The following is a 24,352-nucleotide window of genomic DNA, read 5'->3' as shown; positions in this document are numbered from 1 at the left end:
ATGTTATAGCAATAACGTAACAATACATCTGTCAAAATCCATTGCACCCAGAACAAGAGACACAAAAAAGAACTGATAATACTCAGAAAACCTAGCAGTGTTTTCTACACTTCACAAGACGAAGACTTAAAAAAAAAAAAAAAAAAAAGAGCAGGATTGGGGGCAATAATTACCCTTGAAAGTACATTTATGTAATAAATGAAGAGGTTAGGAAACTCTAATAAAATATGAAGCTATTTTTCACCTGGTTAGCTGACTTCTTCTAGCCAACAAAATGACATTACAGTTTACACATCTTGTTTCATTTGGCAAAATTATTACGGCCACTGGTATGCCCAAATATACATTTCATTCAGATTATCCATCATATTTAACGGGAACCATTTATATTCACCACCACCCCCAACATTTTTCATCTATTTCATGTAGCTGTCTTTTGAAAATTCAGAGGTCTGATTTTCTCACATCTTGTTAACATGCTTATGAAGAATTCATTCACCAAGTGTGCATGAATAAACATTGCAGTCTCTCTGAAGAAGAAGGTTAACCAAACAATTATTTTCCAAGTGTTTCCCAAGGTCCCTTCCCCAAACTGGGGAACCTTTGATTTTCCAATCACTTTCTGTCCATGAACCTGACCAGACTGCTAAGCCGAAGGAGATGGTCCAAGAGTCAGTAAACAAATACAAGGGGGTGCTTGGGTCCAAGTGTTCCAGGACTAAGAAATTGGCTCACAATTCAGACCAATGAGTACTCTTTCCAGAGCCAGAGGTGATATATAGTCTACCCAGAGCAAAGGAAACAGCAGTTGCTGCCCAATGGAGACCAGATGGCTTCAGCTTGGTGGCTCCATCAGTGAACCAGCACTGAGCATCTGGTGGGGCATCAGATGGAGCATCTGTGAGTCAGGGGCCTTCATCTGGTGTGGCAACAGAATCACTGTCGAGGGGCGTCAGCCACCTCTCATGCAAGCGTGTCACTCCTTAGGGGCCCGAACAACATGGTCCTTACTATACCACTTCCATTTGATGATGCTCTGTTGGGCACTGCCTGAGTGAGTGTTCTGATTACTCAGGACCCAGGACATGATTGGGATTTTTGGCCTCAATGGACCTGGGAGCTCTTGGTGATCCTTTCTGTTTCCATCAAGGCCCATTAGTGGCCAAAAGTTGACTGTCAAAGGGGGAGTAGCATTGGGCTGCATCTGGGAACTTCTTGGTCCAGAAACCCAGGGGTCTGTAAATTCCTGTTGTTGCCTCCTTCTGCCAGAGGGACAGTTGGCATGTGTCAGGGTAGCAGAAACCTGAAGCTCGAATGCTGATCCAGAATCCAAAGTTCCCAGAGGAAGGGCAAATAAAATGGCCACTTTTAGCTCCTGCAGGACCTGACACTTCTCTGTTCCCCATTGGAAAGTACCTGCTTTCTGTGCCACCCTATAGGAGGGTGCCAGGAGGATACCAAGATGAGAAATATGCTGGCACCAATTTGCAAACAGCCCAATTAACTGCTGGGCCACCTTTTTGGAGGTGGGTAACTTTAGGGAGAGTAATTTGTCCCATACCAGCTCAGGGATTGAGTGCTGGGCTCTGGCCCATATATTATCTAAGAGAGGGATCTACTAGGCTGGGCTTTGTATCTCGTCAGAATTTAAGGCCCAGCCAGGCTATTGAAGCCCAGTTAGCAATACATGCAATCCCTGGGCAGTCTGCTCCTCACTCTGGCCCAGAAACATGATGGCATCAATACGGTGGAGCGCCTGGAGTCCTTCGGGTAGGGGGAGCTTACCTAAACCCTGTCCCACTGTTCTAGTTTGCTAATGCTGCCGTAATGCAAAACACCAGAGATGGATCGGCTTTTATAAAAGGGGGTTTATTTGGTTACACATTTACAGTCTTGAGGCCATAAAATATTCAAGGTAACATATCAGCAATCGGGTACCTTCACTGGAGGATGGCCAATGGTGTCTGGAAAACCCCTGTTAGCTGGGAAGGCACGTGGCTGGCGTCTGCTCCAAAGTTCTGGTTTCAAAATGGCTTTCTCCCAGGACGTTCCTGTCTAGGCTGCAGTTCCTCAAAAACGTCACTCTTAGTTGCACTTGGAATATTTGTCTCTCTCAGCTTCTCCGGAGCAAGAGTCTGCTTTCAACGGCCGTCTTCAAACTGTCTCTCATCTGCAGCTCCTGCGCTTCAAAACTGTACCTCTTGGCTATATCTCCTCTTCAAAATATAACTCTCAGCTGCACTGAGTTCCCTCTGCCCATCAGCTCATTTATATGGCTCCACTGATCAAGGCCCACCCTGAATGCGAGGGGCCATGCCTCCATGGAAATATCTCATCAGAGTTTTCACCTACAGTTGGGTGGGGCACATTTCCATGCAAATCTAATCAGCACCAAAATGTTGGTCCCACAAGACTGCATCAACGAATATGGCTTTTTCTGGGGTACATAATGCATTCAAACCGGCACCCCACCCACTGGTGGCAGCTAGTGGGGTTAAATAACCCCGCGGCAATACAGCAAAGGTAGACTGTAGGCCATGCCACTGGAGGGTGAATTCACCCTGATCCTTCCAAAGTGGGATGACAGAAAGGTGGTCTCCAGGTCAATAACCACAGGCCAAACACCAATGGAGACTGTAACAGCTTCCGTGGAAGTCAGAATGTCTGGGACCACGGGCATCAAAGGGAGAACTTCCACATTCAAGTGCAGATAGTCTGTAGTTAGCTGCCACCCTCCACTGGTCACACTGAGGTATTATAGGCAGAGATGATGGAGTGGAGGACATCTACAGACAGAAGGTTCTTTATGAGTTCAGTACCGCCCTTTCCCCCACCAGGGAAGCGGGATGCCACTGTTGGACAATGTAGGGGGAACGGGAGGAGGAGGTGGGAGTACTGAGGTCACACAGTCTATCACTTACCCAACCCTGATGGTTAGTATTTTTGGGGATGGGGGAGCAGCTCCTTGCAGTCCTCACTGGGAGGTGTAGTGGTGCGGGACGTCAACCCCTAGAATGCATTACCCACAGGGAAGCATGACCGCAGGGGCAGCCACTGGGCCATGGGGACAAACCCACAAGGTAGCAGTAACCTCCCATCCCCATACCTGAGAGGAATGCCTGAAACCTCCAACACTATTCGCTGCCCCCCTCCCCCCCTACTGTGTCCCCAGAATAATAGTGTCCTGGACACTTGTATTCAAAAGCACCCAAATTGAACATGCAGTGGAGCATTTGCCCTTTGGTCCTGGGAGGTGGGCAGGGCCCTTGGCCACACCTCTAAGCCATTTTTAATTTAGTCAAGTCTAGATAGAGAGGTCCCTCCCCAGGCCCAGACTCTGAAGGGAGAGGTGGGAGAGCTGCAGCCTCCTCCTCCTCCTCCTCACTGCCAGTATCTGGGGATTGTGGCAAGGGGGGCAGGCAGGGGCAGATTGTTCATATCGAGCCCGTGGTCCTTCTTCCTGTTTATATTTTTCCCAAAATTCTACATTGGAGACTGTCAGTGGTGTCCTTTGGGACCCCTTCTCTAATAACCACAAGAACATAGCTCAGCAAGTGGGGGTCTTGAGAGGAAGGGGTGACTGCTGACCCATCCTGTGGGTCCCCCGACCCATGTGGTTGACAGGTGTGTGCCCACTACCTGCCGGCCTGGCTCCCCAGCAGCCCCTGCCCCACGCAGGGAGGGTACGATAAACCCGCTCATTTGTATCTCCCAGGGTAAGCCCTAGAGCAAAGAGCAGAATCAGTTTGTCACCCCACTCAGGGGGCCTTTTCTAATAAAATCCTCAATGTCCCACGATGCAATGGGAATCTGGTGAGGGGCTAAATCCCTCTGGCAGGGGCAGAATATCCACACACCAACACTCAATTGTTGCAGTGTGACCACAGCTTGCTCTTCTTTACTCCCAGGCTTAGCTGGAATTTGGGGGAGGTCACCCAGAGTGGGACGTGCTTGTCTGACCCTCTGAAGGATCTAGTCAAACGGAAGTTGAGGCTGCAGCATGCTGAGCTGTGGCATGCCACCCACTCCCTCCTTGTCCCCCCTGCCCCCACGCACTTCTTCTCTTAACAACAATTGGCCAACAGTCTGTTGGAGGAGGGGGTTGGATGCGCAGCATCTGAAGACTCTTCCACTCAGCCTGGTTGATCACAGTAGAAGTTGCATCCTCATTGTAAAGGTGAGACTCTCCTGGCTTCTGCCATACTTATCTTCCATATCCCGTATCTCCTTCTCTGTAAGAGTTTGCACTTCTGTTTTCACCTCCGGTTCCCGATCTTCAGTCCTCACAGTCTCCTGAATGATGACTGGCCTCACAGGTAACCTCAAGATCAGTCTGCGTGGCCTGAGTGGGGTGTGCCTGGACCACAATGAGAGCAGACACAGGAAGCATCAGCCCGGGGAGGATATGCCAGGCAGCGGAAGCCCCAGCCTCATTAATCTCAGCGTGGAACCACCTGCCCAGCTCCCTGGCATTCAGGAGGGATTTCGAAAGTCCCAGTTATTGATGCCCTCCCCCTAGGCAATGGACTCAGATGCCCTAGATTCCTCTACCCAGGCTGGGAGGGTGGGGACGATCCCTCAGTTTAGCCCACAAAGCCAGAGGCCTGTGTTGTGCAGGAAGCTCCTGTACAAAAGAAATGTAAGAGTGACAAAAAGGAGAGTCAAAAAATCAACCTACTCCCTGCTCGTTGCATGCACCCTGCTTGTTGCGCCAAAATCTGTAGATGGAGTTGCTACATGGTGCATGGTGGAATCACAGGCTCAGGCACAACAGAAACTATCAGCAAATGATCGCTTCATTACTTACACAGCAACAAGGGTCCAAAAGAGCAGGGGAAGAGATCCCATGGTGGCTGGTCTCTGAGGAGGTCAACTCCCCAGGTCAGGGCCAGTGGGTGGAAGCACCATGTGCCCCACTTTGCATCGGAGAGGAGAGAAAAATCTGTGCTGTTTAAGGGTGAGTATTTCTCTACTCCAGGGGGCTGGGGGTTTCTTGGGAATTTCTGCCCTGATAAGCATCTTAGGCTACTTATACCCAGTTTCTGGGTTTAAGGTCTGGTTGGGCCTTTACATTAGACCCAACATCTCCCCAGGTTGTGGAATGGAAACAGACTGAAACATTATTGCATAATAAAAGAGGACGTGGCGGGTAGGCAAGGGCTGGGCAATAGCCACTGAGCGTATGTCCATGGCATTCCATCATTATTCCTTGTCATATAGCTAAATGACCATGCACGGTAAAAACATAACTGTGTCAAGGACAAATTATACATTCTATGATTATTAGATTATAATAAATTAAGAAAAATCCCAATAAGACAGACTTTAAGTGCTGACACATTTGGAGCAATGCAGTTATCGCTGAGTTAATGTATCACTTAAAGGCAAACATCATAGCAATGTTTTTATTTTTATTACATCATAGCAATAGATAAAGTCTACTTTTGGAATTAGATACCAAGAGAATTCTCTCCCAACAAAGGTTTAGCTTGTGCTACTTTAGCCTACTATTTCTATTTTTCTCTACTTCACTATTGTTATTACTACATTATAATGGTGACATTCATCTTCCATGGCGCCTAAAGCTTCTGGCCTGGAATATTTCTATCAGCAAAATGGGGTAGTGAAAAACATTTCAGGTAATCAATGCCTAAAGCAATGGTATCCATCTCTTAAACCAAAGGCACTTGCCATTTTCTCTCACTGTTACATATTGTCTACTTACTTAGTATAGAATACTACTGTGCTATTCATTGCATTCATTGAATCAATATTTACGTAGCCCCACCATGTGTGAGGCACTATCCTGGATGCTGAAATAAAAGGGTGAGCAGGACACACATGGCCCCTGTCCTCATGGAGCTCACATTCATTGATGATGGACGGTAACAAACAAGGAAACAAATAAGCTCATAAAACTGCTACTGGCTGTGTAAACTGAAAAAGAAAGTATGGTAGAGATAAACAAAACTACTGCAGTCCCTTTAGCCTAGGTATTTGGGAAAGGTTCTCGACATTTTTAAGGTCTAGAAACTCATGGCAAAGGCAGATTCTAACTAGAAATCATCCAACTCTCCATGGCCCCAAGTCCTGCAATGTGTCCCTGGTAAACTAGAATTACTCTTGAAATGCTCAGTTTCAAGATGCCTACAATTTTCCCAGCACATTCTCTTTTTCATTGCCATGAGAGAATGCTCAGCGGCTTGCTGAGAAACTACAGTGACAGCAAATAACTTAGTGCTAAGAAGGAGGGATGGGTGGGCTTGCTCAGCTGGATCAAAGTGACTTGAAAGCAAGAAAGCGGAGAAGTAGGGAAATCAAACAGGCTACAACCAGAAATTACATCACAGATTTCCTGTGTGTGTGTAAACAATGCTCTTCAGAAGATGCTACACAGGATTCAGAAAGTGAGTTATCTTGTCTGTACACGAAAACTCAAGTGACATACAGACAAGATACTGGTTCTCATAAAAGAAAAAAAATTCAGGATGATTCCTACCAGTGTTGCTATAGATAGAAGACTCACCTACAATAGGTCAAATATAAGTCACTTTTATAAAAAGTTATTTACACAAATACCTCTGATGTATTAAAAAATTCAATTTTAAACAATAAGCATGATCTACTGAGACATGATGCATAAAGATAGAAATATCTGAAACTGAATTCTAGAAGTTGCCAGCATTCCTTGGCTCATGGCCTCTTCTGTCCTCAAGGCCAGTAGTCTAGCATCTTCACATCTCAATCTCTCTCTCCTTTTTGCTCTCTCTTTCTCTCTCTCCCAACATAGTCATATCTCCTTCATTCCCTGACTTTGACCCTCCCGCCTCCCTCATACAAAGGTCCTTGTGATTACATTCAGGGCCTATCAGGATAATCCAGGATAATCTCCCATCTTAAGGTCTTTAACTCAGTCACAACTGCCAAGTCCTTTTGTCAAATAGTTAAAGGTTTTGGGATTGGGAGGTGGACTTCTTTGATGGGGCATCTTTTCTGTCTACTGGCACAAGTTACTCTTTGTACCTATTTCCTCATCTGTAAAATGGGAGGAAAACAGTTTATATTCTTGGTAGGATTGTTGTATCAATGCATTTCTGCATAGAAAAGTTATTGGCACCCAATAAATGTTTGTTACTGCTAATGCTAATATTAATATGTATTGTCAGAATATTGTGCAGGGAAAAAGTACAGAAAAAATAGTTTAATAAATACATTTGGCAAATTTGTAAAAAAAAAAAAGCATACTCTTAGAAAAATGATAAAAGAACTGAAATGTACAAGAACACGTAATTGTCAGTGTCATTTCCAGTCACCTTTGGGTCCCATGGCCTCTTTCTCTGGCTGTCAGCTCCTGCCTGAGCTGACTTACCACAGCACTTGTTGCTGGCCTGAGTCCTCATCTACAAGGAAAGACATGACTCACAGAGATTGTAGGTCATATCAACCCTCCTTGGGAATCTGGGAAAAGAGGCAGACTCTGCTTTATTTGCATAAGTCAGAAATACAATCTTGTAGAATTAAGAGCTGCTTAATAGAAAATATCCAAATGTGTTGCTGGGAATTGTGTCCTAAGTGATATTGCTTAAATGCACTTCTGCATGCTTTCTGCAGCAAATATTTATGGAGGGCTCTCTGTGAACACAGTGGAAGACCCAGCGTGAAAGCAGAGTATTTGTTTCAAGGAGACCACAGTCGACTGGGGAAGATGTGATTATTCCTCCAGTGTTCAGAGATTCACTTCTCAGATCTGGGTCCTGGATGGTTTCTAAGATATGCAGGAGAAGGAGTCCATTCACTTTAGCCTCTGGAAGGCTGTCAACAAAATTGCAGAAATGTTTTACCTCCTTGAGCAGCCAACTGTTTTTCTACCTCTGCATATTTTCCAGGCAAACCACACCCTGCCTTGTAGTATCTCCTACTTTCCTCAGTGTTCTCCTCTTCCCTGCCCCTGCTCCAGAATTGTGGGGCTTCTCAGTACCCTGAGGGGTTGTCTTTGGAAAAGCAATGCCCATCCCACTCTAGCCTACCCCCTAGTGGATTGCTAAGTAAAATACATCCAAGAGCACAGTTTCATAATTTGAACTTCAAGGTCCAGCCATATCAGAGTCAACCAGGAACAGCTCTTTGGGGTCTCCACAAACAGGCAACCTCCTGGGCTGTATGTGAAGCCCACCAAATTAGAATGTCTGAGGGCAATACCCAGGAATCAGGGTTCCTGAGTGATTTTCAGGGAGACGACAGCTTGAGGATTGTCAGGAAGAACAAGCAGGTCACATGCTCTGAAAGTGAAAACCTCATTGCACATTGAATTGCACTATGGAAAATATGTGTTATTTATTTATACTGGAGATGGTACTAAGAGACAATTGTGGCAGTGGCAGAGATGTGTCCCTGAAAAAAAGTTTCAGGAACAAATTTACTCTGTGAGTAAAACTATGAATAATCACATTATTGATGAGGTCAGATGAATAAAAAACTTAAAAGAGAGAAAAATTGGAATAGAAAACGCATGAACTGGAAAAGAATTCTCTGAATATTAGATAATTGACTTTTTCTAATGGTCAAGAAAGAGTTCTTCCTGAAAAAGATAGTAGAGCATTTCCTTATTAATTCTCTGGGAATCATCCCAAAATATAAATAGGGAAAGAGTTTTACTGTGAGAGATCAAACAAACAAACAAGCAAAAAATATAGACCCGTCATCAACCAGAGCAAGAGCCTCAGCCCACACTCCTCCTGGCTAACCAAGAAGGCAGCCTTAGTCCCTGAGCAGACTGTTTCTTTGTTTGAAAATTATTATCCATGAATCACCAGGTGGAGAGAGGCCCAATTTTGACTTCTAAGAAACAAGACCACACTCAGTCACCGTTAAACTACCATAGAGTGATGCATAGGTACTTGAAATCTGCATTACTGAATCGGGTTTTAAAGAGATGGAGAGGAGACATTGAACACTTGAGAAATCGACAGGAAATAGGTTGTTCTATTTTTGCACAGTAGCATAAAAGAACACAGAATGATTTACAGGACTTAAGTTTAAAACAACTAAAATTAATACAAAAAAAAATAGAGGAATAAAGAATCAAGTGCTGCCTATAACCCCAGGGAAAAGGTGATTTTACTCTCATGCTCTTAAATAGATTAAGGTCAGTATCACAACTGCAAGAGCTTATGGGAACAAACATGATTACTGCCATTTAAATATCAACCTAAATTAAACTTTTTAATAGATTTGAAATTATTAGCATCTATGTCAAGGACACTTGAACATGTAATTGGAGGATGTAAGTTGTATTTCTATCTCTAATACTTATTTGTAACTGCAATAATGTCACAGAAGTCACGTAAACCCTGAGTATCATTTTCCTTATTTGGAATATGTGGAGAATAATCCCAGCCTCTCATACGACACAATGATGCCGAGGCTATCAAATTGAAGTATCAAAAAGCCTTAACTTTTATTTAGTGTTGTGGATGCTATTATTATCATTTTAATAATAACAACATTTGAAATCATGTATTCATCGCAGAGATATTTCTTGATTAACAGATTACTACTATGCAATGGTAATAAATGTGATTTTTACATATTATTTATTATTCAATTTATTTATTTAGTCAGGGTTAATCATGTATCTTTTCTTAATTCATCCATTTAACAGAGAGTTGCTGAATATTGCTTGGGCCAAGTGCTGCAGTAGGGGCTGGTGTTGTAACACTGAATACATCCTGCCCTTCTGGGTCCCCGATCTGAAGGAAAAGAAAGACATCAGGCAAATCATCCCATGTGTACAGATATATTTACAAATTGTAATTGGAGTATGAAGGAAAATAACAGTTGTATGAGACCTTTTAACTGAGAGTTCTAAATGAAGTTGGCGATCAGGGTAGATATCACTGTGGAAGTGATGTTTCAGCTGAGACGTTGACCACATACGTAAAGGTCTAGAGTCGTGAAAGAAGGCGGAAGTGAGGGAGAGGGAGGAAATGGGTGGCGGAAATACAAGGTGAGGAGAGGTGGGGAGGGAGGGCAGGATTCACTGGGATGGTAGATGGTGACAGAGGGAAGTAAGTGGGAGAGGTCCACAGGGAGCTGAATTCCTCGTGGGTCTCCTGGACCATGTGATGGCAGTTTCAGGTTTTGTTGGGAGAGGTCTATTTTGGTTTTGCTCTTAGCCCTAGGACATAAAAATTTGTCCTTGGACATTCTAAGGCAATGTCCTTCTGGGATTTCAATTAAAAGCCCAAATTACTTATCAAGTTTCTATAAACTGGCAGAAGTTGAACTCTTTTCAGTCTTAGACATTAGCTGAAATCTCTGCTCTGCTCTTTAACCTCCCAGCTCCTGCTTTCTCCTTGGCTCCTTGGAATCTCATCTTGAGCATGTACAGTTGAGGACATAGCCAAGGATTTGAGGGGAATTTGTATGCAGGATTTGAGGTTCTCCTTCTCTTACCCCCTCCTTTTCAGGATTCCCTCCTCAATTTCTAGTCATTCTGACAACTATGAACTCTGACCTCTGACTCCTCAGACTAGTAAAATCTGCTTGAGCACTAAAACGCCCTGCAAAAGGGAATGTGCCCATAGGGAAAACCCAGTGAAATGTGGATCTCCCTGAATTTGCTTCCCTCTTTCAAGATGGAATCCTCTCAATTTTCTGCTGCTGTGGATTGAACTTCAGAGCCTTGGGGCAATGTTTTTGTATTTTATCCAGCACTTAAAATTGCTGTGGGAAATAGGTTAGCCATCCTTATTGAACATCAATAAGGAAAATACACTGCCATGATTAGTACCCAAAGACAAATGGTCTCTTTTGATGTGAGCTTTTATAATAATTCCCTAGTCCATTAATTTATTTGGGGTTGCAAAATGGGTATATTCTAATTCTATTATTCCTTCTTTATTTATTAGCTGTGATATTTCTCTAAAAAGAAACTTCCTCTCATCTTCTATTTTATTACCTTAAGGTAGAGCTTTTATAGGAAAAGTGGGACAAATGCTTGTTTTTATTTCATTTAATAGTTTTCAAAATAATGAGTTGATTCTTTAACATTACTCAAAGGTGAACTGTGAAGCTTTTTATTATTTCAGTATTATGATGAACCTGTTCACTCAAACATATTTAATATATTTCAAACCTCTGTAGTTATTTTCCTTACTGATGCTCAAATATTTCAATCTTTGGTCAATGGGGGCCTTTCCAAGTTGATTCCAAATCCTTGTGACATGACTCTGGTGGATTTTCATAACTAACTAATGGTGACTAATAACTAACTAATATTTTAATAACTAACATTATTTTACTTTTAATATAATACCACTTGTCAAACCAAAATCTTAAGACAATAAACTTTGCAAAAAATTAGAGAATTTATCATACTCTTAGGCCAACCAGAATCTATCTTCTTTTTAAACTATGACATAATAAAATAGGACTGCTCAGTTAATGTATTAGCTGATAAACAATCTGGGAGCATGAATTGTATCTAATTCACCTTGATCAAGCTTAAAACTGTTAACATGTAGGAGTTGCTCAATAAATAGGTATTGATTTAAATTATAATTATTCTTTATAGTAAATCTACCAAATTTACTGCTTTTCTTTTTTATCTTCCTTAATCAGTTATGTGCCAAGAGGGATCCACATCTTAAATATACTGAAAATAATTATCAAGTTCTCCCTCAATGTTTTTTTTTCCTACCATCAAGGTGAATATTTTCACTCTCCATGTTATTTTCTTATGTCCCCTACTAATATGATTTCTAACGGAAATCTACTGATGGCAGTGTGTAAGTACTTAAAATTTTCAATATTTTTTTAAATTTTGAAATATACATTCTAATTTTTAAAATTTAATGTGGTCTTGTAATTATTGACATATTCCTTTTATGAAATATAATCTACAATGTTCTCTGGAGCAGCCTGTATTTAAGCAAATAAACACAATAGTTTAAAATAGTTTAAAACCTCTAATTCACAGAGTTCTCCCTGTATTCTATGCCTGATCTTTAAACAGGCTGACTATGCCACTAGGAAGATGAGCAAAGCCTTCACAGGCTCACCAAGTCTGCCTTCATTCATTCATTCATTCATTCATTCATCTAACCAGAGGACGAAAACAGGAAAGGAACATCTGGGTACACTGCAGTATAACCTGTGAATTCTATGACGGGGAGAGGACAGATTGCTCCAGGAGCAGGTGGGAACCTCCCCTGACTTGAACGTGGGGGTAAGAGTTGCCAGAATCAGTGATTTCTACACTGAGACAAGAGGGAGAGGAAGAGATTTGTCTGGGCAAAGAAATAAAGGGTGGGAGTGGGGACTGCCCCAGATATCATGCGGGGATGCTATGGGTAGAAAAATCATGAATTCATGGCATGTTAAAGAAACTGAAATTAGTTCTGTATGGCTGGGCAGTTGGGTGTTCTTATTCTTTCGGGATTGGGGAAGGAAGAATCATGGATTACAAAATGAGGATGTTCATACCATGACCAGAGAATGGGAATTTAGCATCTATACTGAAAGCAACTGCTTCATCTACAATTAAAGGACATTATCTCCTTAGCCCCTTCCTAAGGACATCTCAGATGAGCTCATTTTCACTTCCTTAATTTCCTTGCTCTGCCTTTGTTTATCATTGTTTGCCTTTCTTTAGGACATTTAGTAGAGCATTCTCTGTCCTCAAACATTTTCTTTTCTTTTTCTTTCTTCCACCTGTTATTTCCTTACATAAGTCTCTTCTCTAGATCCATACATATGCTCAGAGCTGCTATGGCCAAGACATCTGAAATTTATACTTTCCCTTTGATCCCATCAAATTTAGCTTCTACTTCTATCATTACTCAGGAAACAACTTCAAGTTTACAGAAGTAGAACATGCTCTTTGATATGGATTTTCCATTCACTTGATGTTTCTTCATAACAAGTTATTACTCTAACTCCTTGGGGTAGAGGGCAACAAAATTAAGTGCGATTCTCACAATGGTCATTTGCCCTGAATTGCTCACAGGACCAGCTTGCCCTCTAACTTCAGCAAGCACATGCATTAGCACAAGGGGTGGGTGGCTTAAAAATGCACACTACATGAAAAATAACACAAAGGATTCACTTTAATTATCATAGAAGTGCATGTCCATTTTTGAAGACAGAAGTACTTACTTAAACATAGCACTTTATACTTTCAATATTAACAGTAGGCAATAACTATAACACTTTATCATTTACAGTAATATTTTATATGTTTCTATTCTATATTGCTAACCAATTTCAGCCCAGAGGGTTTGGAGTTCCAATTTCCATTGAGCACTTCAGCTCAATGCATCAACAACTGAAGTAATGATCTCTCCTTTTCCCTTCCAGAACCTGTTTATTCCCTAGTACCTCACCCCTCCCCAGTAAATGACATCACCTTCCAGATAGTAGTTCAAACCAGATAACTCAGAATCCCCTACATCAAGTCACCAAGCTCTCTTGACTAAATATCCCCAATATGTTTGGAATTTGCCACCCACCTGATTGCTGTTCTCCAGTTTCGGGCTCCAATGTCACCTGAAGGTAAAATGTCCCTAATTGAGATGGTGCTTCTAGATTTAACCCTCCAATGACCATTATCAAATACAAACTGATTAGCCAAACAGTCCTCTTTCTTGAACTTGACTGGGGTACACCACTTCTCCTATTTGGATTACCTTCCTCGCCTCCTGTGCCAGATTGAATGTATTATGTCCCCCAAAATGCCATTATCTTTGATGTAATCATGTCTGGGCAGACGTATCAGTGTTGATTAGATTGTAATTCCTTGAGGGTTTCTGTGGAGATGTGCCCCACCCAACTGTGGGTGATGACTTTGTTGGATAATTTCCATGGAGGTGCTGCCCTGCCCATTCAGGGTGGGTCTGAATTAAATCACTGGAGCCATATAAATGAGTTGACAAACGGAAGGCAGTCAGTGCAGCTGAGAGTGACATTTTGAAGAGGAGCTACAGCCCAAAGGGACACTTTGAAGAACGCACTGGAACTGAGAGAGGAGCTTCAACTTACAGAGACATTTTGGAGACAGCCTTTGAGAGCACACTTTTGCTCCAGAGAAGTGAAGAGAAGCCAAATGCCCCAAGAGCAACTAAGAGTGACATTTTTTGAGGAGCTGAAGCCTAGAGAGGAACATCCTGGGAGAATGCCATTTTGAAACCAGAACTTTGAGCAGACACAAGCCACGTGCCTTCCCAGCTAACAGAAGTTTTCTGGATGCTATTGGCCATCCTCCAGTGAAGGTACCCAATTGTTGATGCATTACCTTGGACACTTTATGGCCTTAAAACTGCAACCAGGTAACCAAATAAATCCCCTTTTATAAAAGCCAATCCATTTCAGGTGTTTTGCATTCTGGCAGCATTAGCAAACTAGAACAGATTTTGCTACCAAGAGTGGGGTGCTGGTGCTGCTGAGTTTGCAAATACCAAACATGTTGGAACAGGTTTTTAAATGGATAAGGGAAAGATTCTGGAAGAATTGTGAGGAGCTTGATAGAAAAGGCCTAAACTGCTTTGAAGAGACTGTTTGTGAAAATATGGACTCTAAAGATACTTCTGATGAGGCCTTGAGCAGAAATGATGAATGTGTTGTTGCAAACTGGAAGGAAGGCAACCCTTGTTTTAAAGTGGCAGAGAATTTGGCAAAATTGAGTCCCGGTGTTGGATGGAAGGCAGAATTTGAAAGCCATGATCTGGAATATTTAGCTGATGAGGTCTCTAAACAAAATATAGAACAAGTAGCCTGGCTTTTACTTGCAGCTTATAGTAAAATGTGAGAGGACAGAGATAAGCTGAGAAATGAACTCTTGGTTTCAAAGAAACCAGAAACTGACAGCCTGAAAAACTATGGGCTTCCAGGGGGTGAAACCCAAGAAGCTACAGCCCAACGTGAGGATTTAACCAAACATGGAAACCAGCTGCCATTTCAGTAGAAGCCAAGATTGGAAAAGGAGTTAAACAGAAAGAATTCATGGAAAGTCCTATTGTCTGACGGCTTTGACCCCTGTGTGCTTCATGTGAAGCCAACAGAATTTTTGCAAGATCTTTACAGACAGAGCTGCTGCCGGTCGGGACTGGAGGAGAAAGACAAGGAACAAATTGAAGGAAAAATTGCTTCAAAATTGGAGGTTGAGTTCTGGAGTCAAGAGGCCTTGGGCTGGGAGAGCGGAGCAGCCCACAAACATGGAAAGGGTGAGTTTGCCCTGGAGGTCGAGGGTGAGCCTTCCACCTCGATGCTCCAGAAGAGTGTTGCCAGCCCAGGCCCCAAAGAGGGTGGAGGATATTCCCAGGTAATTGGGGAGAGCCTGGCTGCCACCCCACTGTTCTGAAGGGGTTGAGCATTTTCCCCGGAGATGGAAGGGAATCCAGGTGCTGCCCCGATATTTGAGGAGGGTGGGGCCAAGAAGGTGGTCTCCCCAATGTGTGGATATCTTGGACAACTCACCCCAGCATTTGGAGAGGAAAGGGCTACCAAAAAGGCCCTCAGGAAGGGTTAGACTCCCGCTCTCTCAAGCCCCAAGGATGCAACATCATTCTGTTAATGACTCTCAGACTTTGAAACCTAAGGGAGTTTGTCCTGCAGGTTTTAGGAACTGTTTTGGTCCTGTGAATCCTGTTTTCCTTACTGTTTCTCCTTATGGCTATGGGAATGTTTATCCTATGAATGTCCCTCCTTTGTATATTGGAAGCACATAACTTGTTCTAAGTTTACAGGTCAAAAATCAGAGGGGAAGTTCGCTTTTGGACAGACCACATCTGTAACTGATTTAATGGGATCTTATACTTAACTATTGTTACTGAAATGATTTAAGTTTTTGTGATACTGTGATGGGATGAATGTATTTTGTACATGGAAAGATCATGTCATTTCGGGGTCCAGGGGGTGGAATGTGCTGGTTTGAATGTATTCTGTCCCCTAAAACGCCATTATCTTTGAAGCAATCATGTGTGGTCAGACATATCAGTGTTGATTAGATTGTAATTCTTTGAGGGTTTCCGTGGAGATTCGCCCCACCAAACTGTGGGTGATGACTCATATTGGATAATTTCCATGGAGGTGTTACCCCACCCGTTCAAGGTGGGTCTAAATTAAATCACTGGAGCCATATAAATGAGTTGACAAACAGAAGGAAGTCAGTGCAGCTGTGAGTGACATTTTGAAGAGGAGCTACAGCCCAAAGGGACACTTTGAAGAACGCACTGGAACTGAGAGAGGAGCTTCAGCTTACAGAGACATTTTGGAGACAGCCTTTGAAAGCACACGTTTGCTCCAGAGAAGTGAAGAGAGGCCAAATGCCCCAAGAGCAACTAAGAGTGACATTTTTTGAGGAGCTGAAGCCTAGAGAGGAACATCCTGGGAGAAAGCCATTTTGAAACCAGAACTTTGAGCAGATGCTGGCCACGTGCCTTCCCAGGTAACAGAGGTTTTCCAGACTCCATTGGCCATCCTCCAGTGAAGGTACCCGATTGCTGATGTGTTACCTTGGACACTTGATGGCCTTAAAACTGTAACTGTGTAACCAAATAAATCCCCTTTTATAAAAGCCAATCCATTTCAGGTGATTTGCATTCTGGCAGCATTAGCAAACTAGAACACCTCCCATGTTAAAATGTCTTAGTTTCAAAACCTACTGCTGCAAACTTTCTTAAGCTAATTTCAATTTATCAATCATTTTCTTCTTCATACCCTACATTCATGCTGCAATATTTTACATCTGGTTTATATAATGTTGATGACATTGCATATGATATGTTTATTAAGAAAATATACATTACTTTTGAGTTTTTTTTCCCCTACACCTGATACCTAATAGAATTTTCTTTTAGCAGTTGTCAATCAATACTTCAAAAATGAATAAATGTGAGATTCCTGTAATCATCAAGAGCACCAGCTTTGGAAAGGGATGGAACTGATTTTAAATCCCACATCTAGCCTAGGCTGTGTGATTCTGTAGAAAATTCCTAATTTCTCTAAGGTTCTCTTTCCTCCATGTCAGGAGACTGTGTACACCACTCTTTGGTGCAAACAGCACTCAAGAATATCTTGGTGCAGGCAGGAACTCACAGACAGAAATTCACAGGCCTACCAGCGCAATGCCACTTTTCCTTTTTATAGGATTCTGGGAAAATGGCTTTACATGTCCAGAGAAGAAATGATCTAGGTCTGGGTGTGGGCTGCTCAGGGCAGTTTCAGACAAAAATCTTGCAGCTGGATGCATGTGATGACAACCCCTTGAGCCCTTCCTTCTGGGGCAGGAGAAACTGGAGGTTCCAGTTTGTTCTATGCCTGGAAGCCCAGTGCAAGTAACAGGGCTCATTCCACAGACAATTCTGCTTGTCTCCTCTTACTCTTGCATAAAAGGGATACCTGTGCACCTACTTCACTGTGTTGTTAGGACTAAATCAGAAAATGCCTGAAAAGAATAGTATCTGGCACACAGTAACTTCTCAATAAATGACAGTTCTATGGTATCATGCTTTTAGCAAATTAATATTCAGCAAGGTGGATGTTATGAATAGTTGGAAAATGTGAGTGTAAATGTAGTGAACTTGAGGACATCAAGTCTATTTCATCAAATATATTTTTATAAGACACTCAGACCCAACCTATGCTTGGGCTATTTTCAGGTAATCTATACAAATATTTTTCTACTGTTTATTATTTTTTTCTCTTTTAATAATAATCTGAAATTATGCAACATCCACTTTATAGTGAATCCTATCATACCATTTTACTGTGTGTGTTTATGTTTGAGTTTAAAACCAGGTTGGCTCCCCATACTGCTATTTTAATCATGAGTCAATGAAATAAAGTTGGCATAGTTAGTATGTGGGTGATGTGCTCACTCTGAGAGACTAGAAATTAAATCAGAGCAGTCTGAACAAAAGAATGCTCCCCAGGACTGCAGATCAAGACAAGTGGGGGGAGACTCTCATCAGGTACAAATCACAGAGAAAGCACAGGAAACTTCACCTTGGCCAGCACTACCACATGGACATGATGAGACATGTTTCACTTCAGCAAAATAGCACCAACGGTCATGTTAGATGCATGTTGAATTTACATCCTAGACTGAAGGTGCATCAGGTGTGTAATATTGGACAAATTACCTAATTTTTCTAACACTCAGTTTCCTCTCTCTTAAATGTGAGGTTGTGAGTATAAAATTAGAATATGCTTATAATGAATAAAGAATTATATCTTAATAATTATTATCTGTTATTACGCTGGGTTAAATAAATACTTGGCAAGGTGGATGCCCTGGATAGGTAGAGAATAGAGCTATAAATATGGTGAATTTTGAGTTTTGTTAGTTTTACTAATAATCCATCAGGTGTCCAAACTTTGCTGAACTCTATGACTGAAAGATAAATAAGACTGTCCAGCTTCAATATTCCAGGCAGTCTGGGGTGAAATAATTTTAGAAGGATGATTTTACTCAAGTGTGACAAAAGTGAAGTGAGGAGTGAACACATAACAGGAGCAGCTAACTGGACTGCTGAAGCCAAGGCAGCCAACAATAAGTCGGGCAGATGATGAGAAACAAGATGCCCACTGGCTCATCTGTGATTCGACATCTAGAGGAAACACAAACAGGAGCTTGAGTTCTGGAGTCTGGCAAACTTGGTTGCAAACCCAGTGCTGCTACATCCTATCTTACATGGCTTGGGCAAGTCAACTTCTTTGGGCTTTAAATTCCTCATTTCCAAAATAGGAAAGGGTAGCTATATTAGTTATCTAATAACATTTATCAAGGCTATTGTAGTGAATTATAGTAGACAATTAGTAGAATTTCAAGCATATAATAAGCACTCAAGCAAACCTTGCTATTTCTAGAGTTACTAAAATTAACCCTATCACCATTATTACTATTTCTATTATTACTCTTACTATTGTTATTAATACTACTATTATTACTCTGTAGGCCCTGGAGGAAGAAGAAGTTTTGTCAATTATGTTTCATGTTGGAGGTGGGCCCTGGGAACGTCACTAAATATTCAAAGAGACCTGTGCAATCTGTACAACATTAATTCTCTGTTCTGTTGCTCTTTTGGTGACTTCAACAAGTCCCTGACCTCTTTGTGGCATGCTTCCCTTGTATGTAAATAAGGTGCACCAGAGCCTAACTTGGCATATATCACAAAGTTATAAAATAAGTGTGAAGAAAGATTTAGTGGTTATACCATAATCAAATGGGATTTATCCCTGGTAGGCAAGGATGGTTCCACATAAGAAAATCAATTAAAGTAATGCACCACATTAACAGAATGAAGGAAAAAACAACACATGATCATCTCAATCAATGAAGAAAAAGCATTTGAAAAAATACAGCACTCTTTCTTGAAAAAAACACTTAGAACTCTAGGAATAAAATGAAACTACCTCAACATAATAAAGGGCATATATGAAGAGCCTATAGCTAACATCTTACTTAATGTCTTTTAGTCCAGTTTGGTGGGATATTTGGATTAGGTTGTTTCCATGGAGATGTGACTCACCCAACTGTGGGTGAAACCTTTTGATTACATTATTTCCATAGAGGTGTGGTCCTGCCCATTCAAGGTGGGTCTTAATTAGATCACTGGAGTCCTTCAAGAGGCTCAGGAAGAGAGACAGGAGCCAGAGCCGACAGAGATGCTTAGACATGCTTGGAGATGTGGACACAAGGAACTTTGGAGATACTAAGCTAAGAGATGAAGCCCAGAGTTTGCCCCAGAGAAGCTAAGAGAGAACCCCAAGATGTTTAGAGACAAACACCTTGGGAGAAAGAAGCAAGGGACACACAGGAACTAAGAGAGAGGAGCTAAGACAGAAGCCCAGAGACATTTTGGAGAAAGTCATGTTGAAATACAACCTGGGAGCAAAGGACAAGCTGACGCCAGCCATGTGCCTTCCCAGCTGATGGAGGTATTCTGGACACCATTGGCCCTTCTTCAGTGAAGGTATCCTGTTGTTGATGCTTGCGTTTGGACACTTTATGGCCTTAAAACTGTAAATTTGTAATTTAATAAGTCCCCTTCATAAAAGCCAATCCGTTTCTGGCATTTTGCATGATGGAGCTTTAGCAAATGGAACAGATGCCCACTGTCACCACTGTTATTCACCATTGTACTGGGAGTTATTGCCAGAGCTATTAGGCAAGAAAAAGAAATAAAAGGCATCCAAATTGGAAAAGCAAAAGTAAAACTTTTCCTACTTACAAACTATATGATACTATATACAGAAAATCCTGAAAAACCCACACAAGAAAAACTCCTAGAACCAATATATGAATTCAGCAAAGTGGCAGGGTACAAGATCAACACCCCAAACTCAGTGGTGTATCTATACATAAGCAATGAACAATGAGAAGAAAAAATCAAGAAAAAAAATTCAATTCAGAATAGCAACTAAAAGAATTAAATATCTAGGAATAAATCTAGGACTTGTAAACAGAAAGCTACAAATGTTGCTAAAAGAAATTAAAGAAGACCTAAATAAATGGAAGGATATTCCATGTTCATGGTTTGTAAGACTAAGTATCATTAAGATGCCAATACTACCAAAAGCAGTTTAAAGATCCAATGCAATCCCAGTCAAAATTCCAACAACTTCCTTTGAAGAAATGGAAAAGCCAATCATCAAACTTATTTGGAAGGGTAAGGGGCCCCAAACAGCTAAAGCCATCTGAAAAAGAGGAATGAAATTGGAGGACTTACACTTTCTGATCTTAAAACTTATTACAAAGCCACAGTAACCAAAACAGCATGGTACTGGCACAAGGACAGACATACAGACCAGTGGAATAGAATTGAGAAATCAACCCTCATATTTATGGCCAACTGATTTTTGATAAGGTAGCAAAGACTACTCAATTGGGAAAGAATAGTCTTTTGAACAAATGGTGCTGGGAGAACTGGATCTCCTTTTGCAAAAAAAAAAGGAGGATCCCTACCACCTCACACCATATGCAAAAGTCAACTCAAAATGGATCAAAGACCAAAATATAAGAGCTAGACATACAAAACTCCTGGAAGGCAATGTACAGAAGCATTTTCAAGAACTTCCTTAGATTTTACACCAAAAGCACAAGCAACAAAATAAAAAAAATTGAAAATTGGAACCTCATCAAAATCAAAAACTTTTGCTCCTCAAAGGACTTAATCATGAAAGTAAAACAACAACCTACACAATGGAAGAAAATATTTGGAAACTACATATCTGATAAAGGATTAATATCCTATATATATATATATAAAGAAATCCTTCAGCTAAACAACAAAAAGATAAACAACTCAACTAAAACATGGGCAAAAACTTGAACAGGCATCTTTCAAAGAAGATATACAAATGTCTAGACGGCACATGATAAGATGCTCAACATCATTAGCCATCAGGGAAATGCAAATCAAAACCACAACGAGATACCATTTCATACCCATTAGAATAGTTACTACTAAAAAATCAGAAAATAACAATTGTTGGAGAGGATCCAGAGAAACAGGAACATTCATTCATGGCTAGTAGCCATGTAAAATGGTGCAGCAGCTGTGGAAGGCAGTTTGGTGCTCCCTCAGAAAACTATCATAGAACTACCATATGATCTGGCAGTTCCACTACTAGGTATGTACCCAAAAGAATTGAAAGCAAGTTCTCAAACAAATATTTGCACACCAATGTTCATTGCCAAAAGATGGAAACAGCCCAAATGTCCATCAGCCAATAAATGGATAAATAAAATGTGGTATATACATTCAGTGGAATATTATTCAGCTATAAAAAGAAGTGAAGACCTGATACATGTGATAACATGGATGAACCATGAAGACATTATGTTGAGTGAAATAAGTCAGACACGAAAAGACAAATATTGTATGATCCCATTGATTTGAAACAATTAGAATAAGCAAACTCTTAGAGTCAGAATCTAGAATACGGTTTACTAGCAGATGGGGTGGGGATAGGGAATGGGAGTTAAGGCTTAAAATATACACGGTTCCTATTAGTAATGGTAGAAATGTTTTGGTAATGGATGGGGGCGGTTGTATAGTTTGTGAATGCAATTAACAGCACTGAAATATATATCTGCATATGATTGAAAGGGGAAATATTAGATTTTATATCTGGTAACAGAAAAAAATTTTTAAAAAAAAGTCCATGAATCTACACTACACAGTGAACCCTAAGTTAAGTCATGGACTTTAAACTAACAGTACAATTATAAAAATGTGCTATCATCAGTTGTAACAAATGTTCCATACCAATACAAGCTGTTGGTGGTGGGGTGTTGTATGGGAATCCTATATGTTATGCATTACTGTTCTGTAAACCCACAACTTCTCTAATAAAGGAGAGAAAAAAAAGATTTAGTAGTAAAAAATGAATGTTTACTAGAGGAAGAATGATGCAGTAGAACCAAATAGTCCTGAGTTCCTATCCCAATTTTTCCGTGTACAGGCTGTGAGACTCCGGGAAAATTATTGAATCTCTCCAAACCTCAGTCTGTTCATTTGCTAATTGAGGATCATATTAACTATCCCATTGTTCTATAATAAAGGAGCATTCAACAGGAAGGTGTGGCTTGAGGTGAACTTTCAATAACTCTTAGGTCCCTTCCCTACAGAAAGATGTAATAAAATGCTTCTTTAAGAGATTAAGTAAAGCCTGTGGTTTCTATTTTTCATGTGAAAGTATTTCAAACAAATTTTATATTCTGGCATAGGTCTTCACTTTTTCTATTAATTTATGCTGAGGGAGTAGAATATTTAAAAGTGAATTACATGGCATGATATTTTTAGGCTAGTGAGAACAACATTCTTTGGTTTCATAACAGATGGCCGGTTATACTAAATAGAACACTATCTCCTTTATTCAATCTGGGGTACCTAAATGAGCAGTCATCAAATATAACCCATGGGAATGGGAAAAGCTCTAATATTTGAAAGTTGGTATCTAGTCAATAATATCAGGTTTGGATAAATGCAGCTAAACATATCCACAAACACATGTCTATATCTATGTCTATGTATCTATTTATGTATCTATCTATCGTTTGTTTCAAATGCTTCCATCTTCTAATTGAACTATAAAAACTGAAAACTAAAATCAATATTGGCATGTATGGGCACACACACAGAAAAGCTTTCAACATAAAACAATTCCTGTTTTAATATCTTAACATAGCTAAAAAGTCCATTTCAGTTTGTAGTTTGGCTTTTAAACCATCTCCTTTGAGATCTAGTGCAGTGGGTTGGATAAATAAACACTTACTATATGCACAGCCAAACACCTCGATTCGCATTCCAATTCTGCCCCTGGGGTTCCACTCTAAAGGGATAAAGCGCAGAAATCGGGCTTTGATAGAAGGCTGGAGTCTATAGGATACCACACTGTCTGCATTTGCATTTCCTGAAAAACCCTAGAAGAAAAGAGAAAGAAGGAAATCAATATAGAGAGAATGGTTGTTTCACTTTGTCACCTATAAAGTTGGTGAGCAATGTGGGCTTCACTTTTTAAAAGATGAAATTGGCTGCCTTCTTAAAGAAAACTCCATTAATAATTGTGCCACGACCTCTTTCCATCTGTGGAAGTTACCACTGCCTAAACTTTTCTTTATAATTCCAACCATCCCTATTAAACCTACTTTTAATCATGATAGTTTACTTCTATAAAGAAATGTGGATTAAACTTAAAAGTATGTCATGCCTGTAGTCATTCACATTGTGAATGGCACAAAAAAATTCAAAGAAATATCCTTCTAGTATTCAAAATCTATTATCTGATTCAGCAGGGAAGGGGCTCACATCATTGAGGAATGAATGAAGTTATGACATGCTTTTGTTGCTTCATTTTCTCATCTTACTCATTAACGTAAATGAAAATATCACCCAGCGTTCAGGTCAGAATACTGAAAGCCCATGTTTAAACATTACCAGGACACTGCTGAATACATGAATGAAAAAAACAGGGGGGTGGGGGATTGGAAACAATAATACATTTGAAAGACCTGTAATTAGACTTAGAGACTGTAGAATTTGAAAGCTAGAGAGACTTGGGAACAATGCTAAGCAAGCACAGTCAAATTACAGATGAGGAAATTAAAGGGCAGAGAGATGAAAAGAGCCTCTGGAGTTTGCGAATCTATTATAAAGCTGCAGCCAAGAGGCTATGTTCTTTCCACAATATCCGGTTGCATTTACCTAATGCAAAGTTCAAATAACGGTAGCATCAAAGCGACATCTAAGCAGCTTCTATTTTCTCCTACATGATATATTGTAAGGGGAGACACCAGCATGAAGCAGAAGAAGTTATTCTCAATGTTTTTAATTTCAGTTTTATTTCT

At 40.8% G+C, this 24,352-nt stretch overlaps 1 protein-coding gene across 5 annotated transcripts in view; it reads right to left on the bottom strand.

Annotated features, from left to right (window-relative positions):
- CNTNAP4 (contactin associated protein family member 4) overlaps positions 1-24,352 on the bottom strand; it is a 293,265-nt gene that overhangs the window by 115,794 nt on the left and 153,119 nt on the right. For all 5 annotated transcript variants that reach the window (XM_037815806.1, XM_037815809.1, XM_037815808.1 and 2 more), the window contains exon 4: positions 23,281-23,428. In XM_037815806.1, the coding sequence (XP_037671734.1) occupies positions 23,281-23,428 (148 nt within the window). The remainder of the gene's footprint in view (positions 1-23,280; positions 23,429-24,352) is intronic.

The sequence above is a fragment of the Choloepus didactylus genome, chromosome 22, assembly GCF_015220235.1.
Source record: "Choloepus didactylus isolate mChoDid1 chromosome 22, mChoDid1.pri, whole genome shotgun sequence".
In the NCBI taxonomy this organism is placed as follows: domain Eukaryota; kingdom Metazoa; phylum Chordata; class Mammalia; order Pilosa; family Megalonychidae; genus Choloepus; species Choloepus didactylus.
The sequence above is the reverse complement of the archived record's forward strand: the minus strand, read 5'-3'. Positions and strand labels throughout refer to the sequence as shown.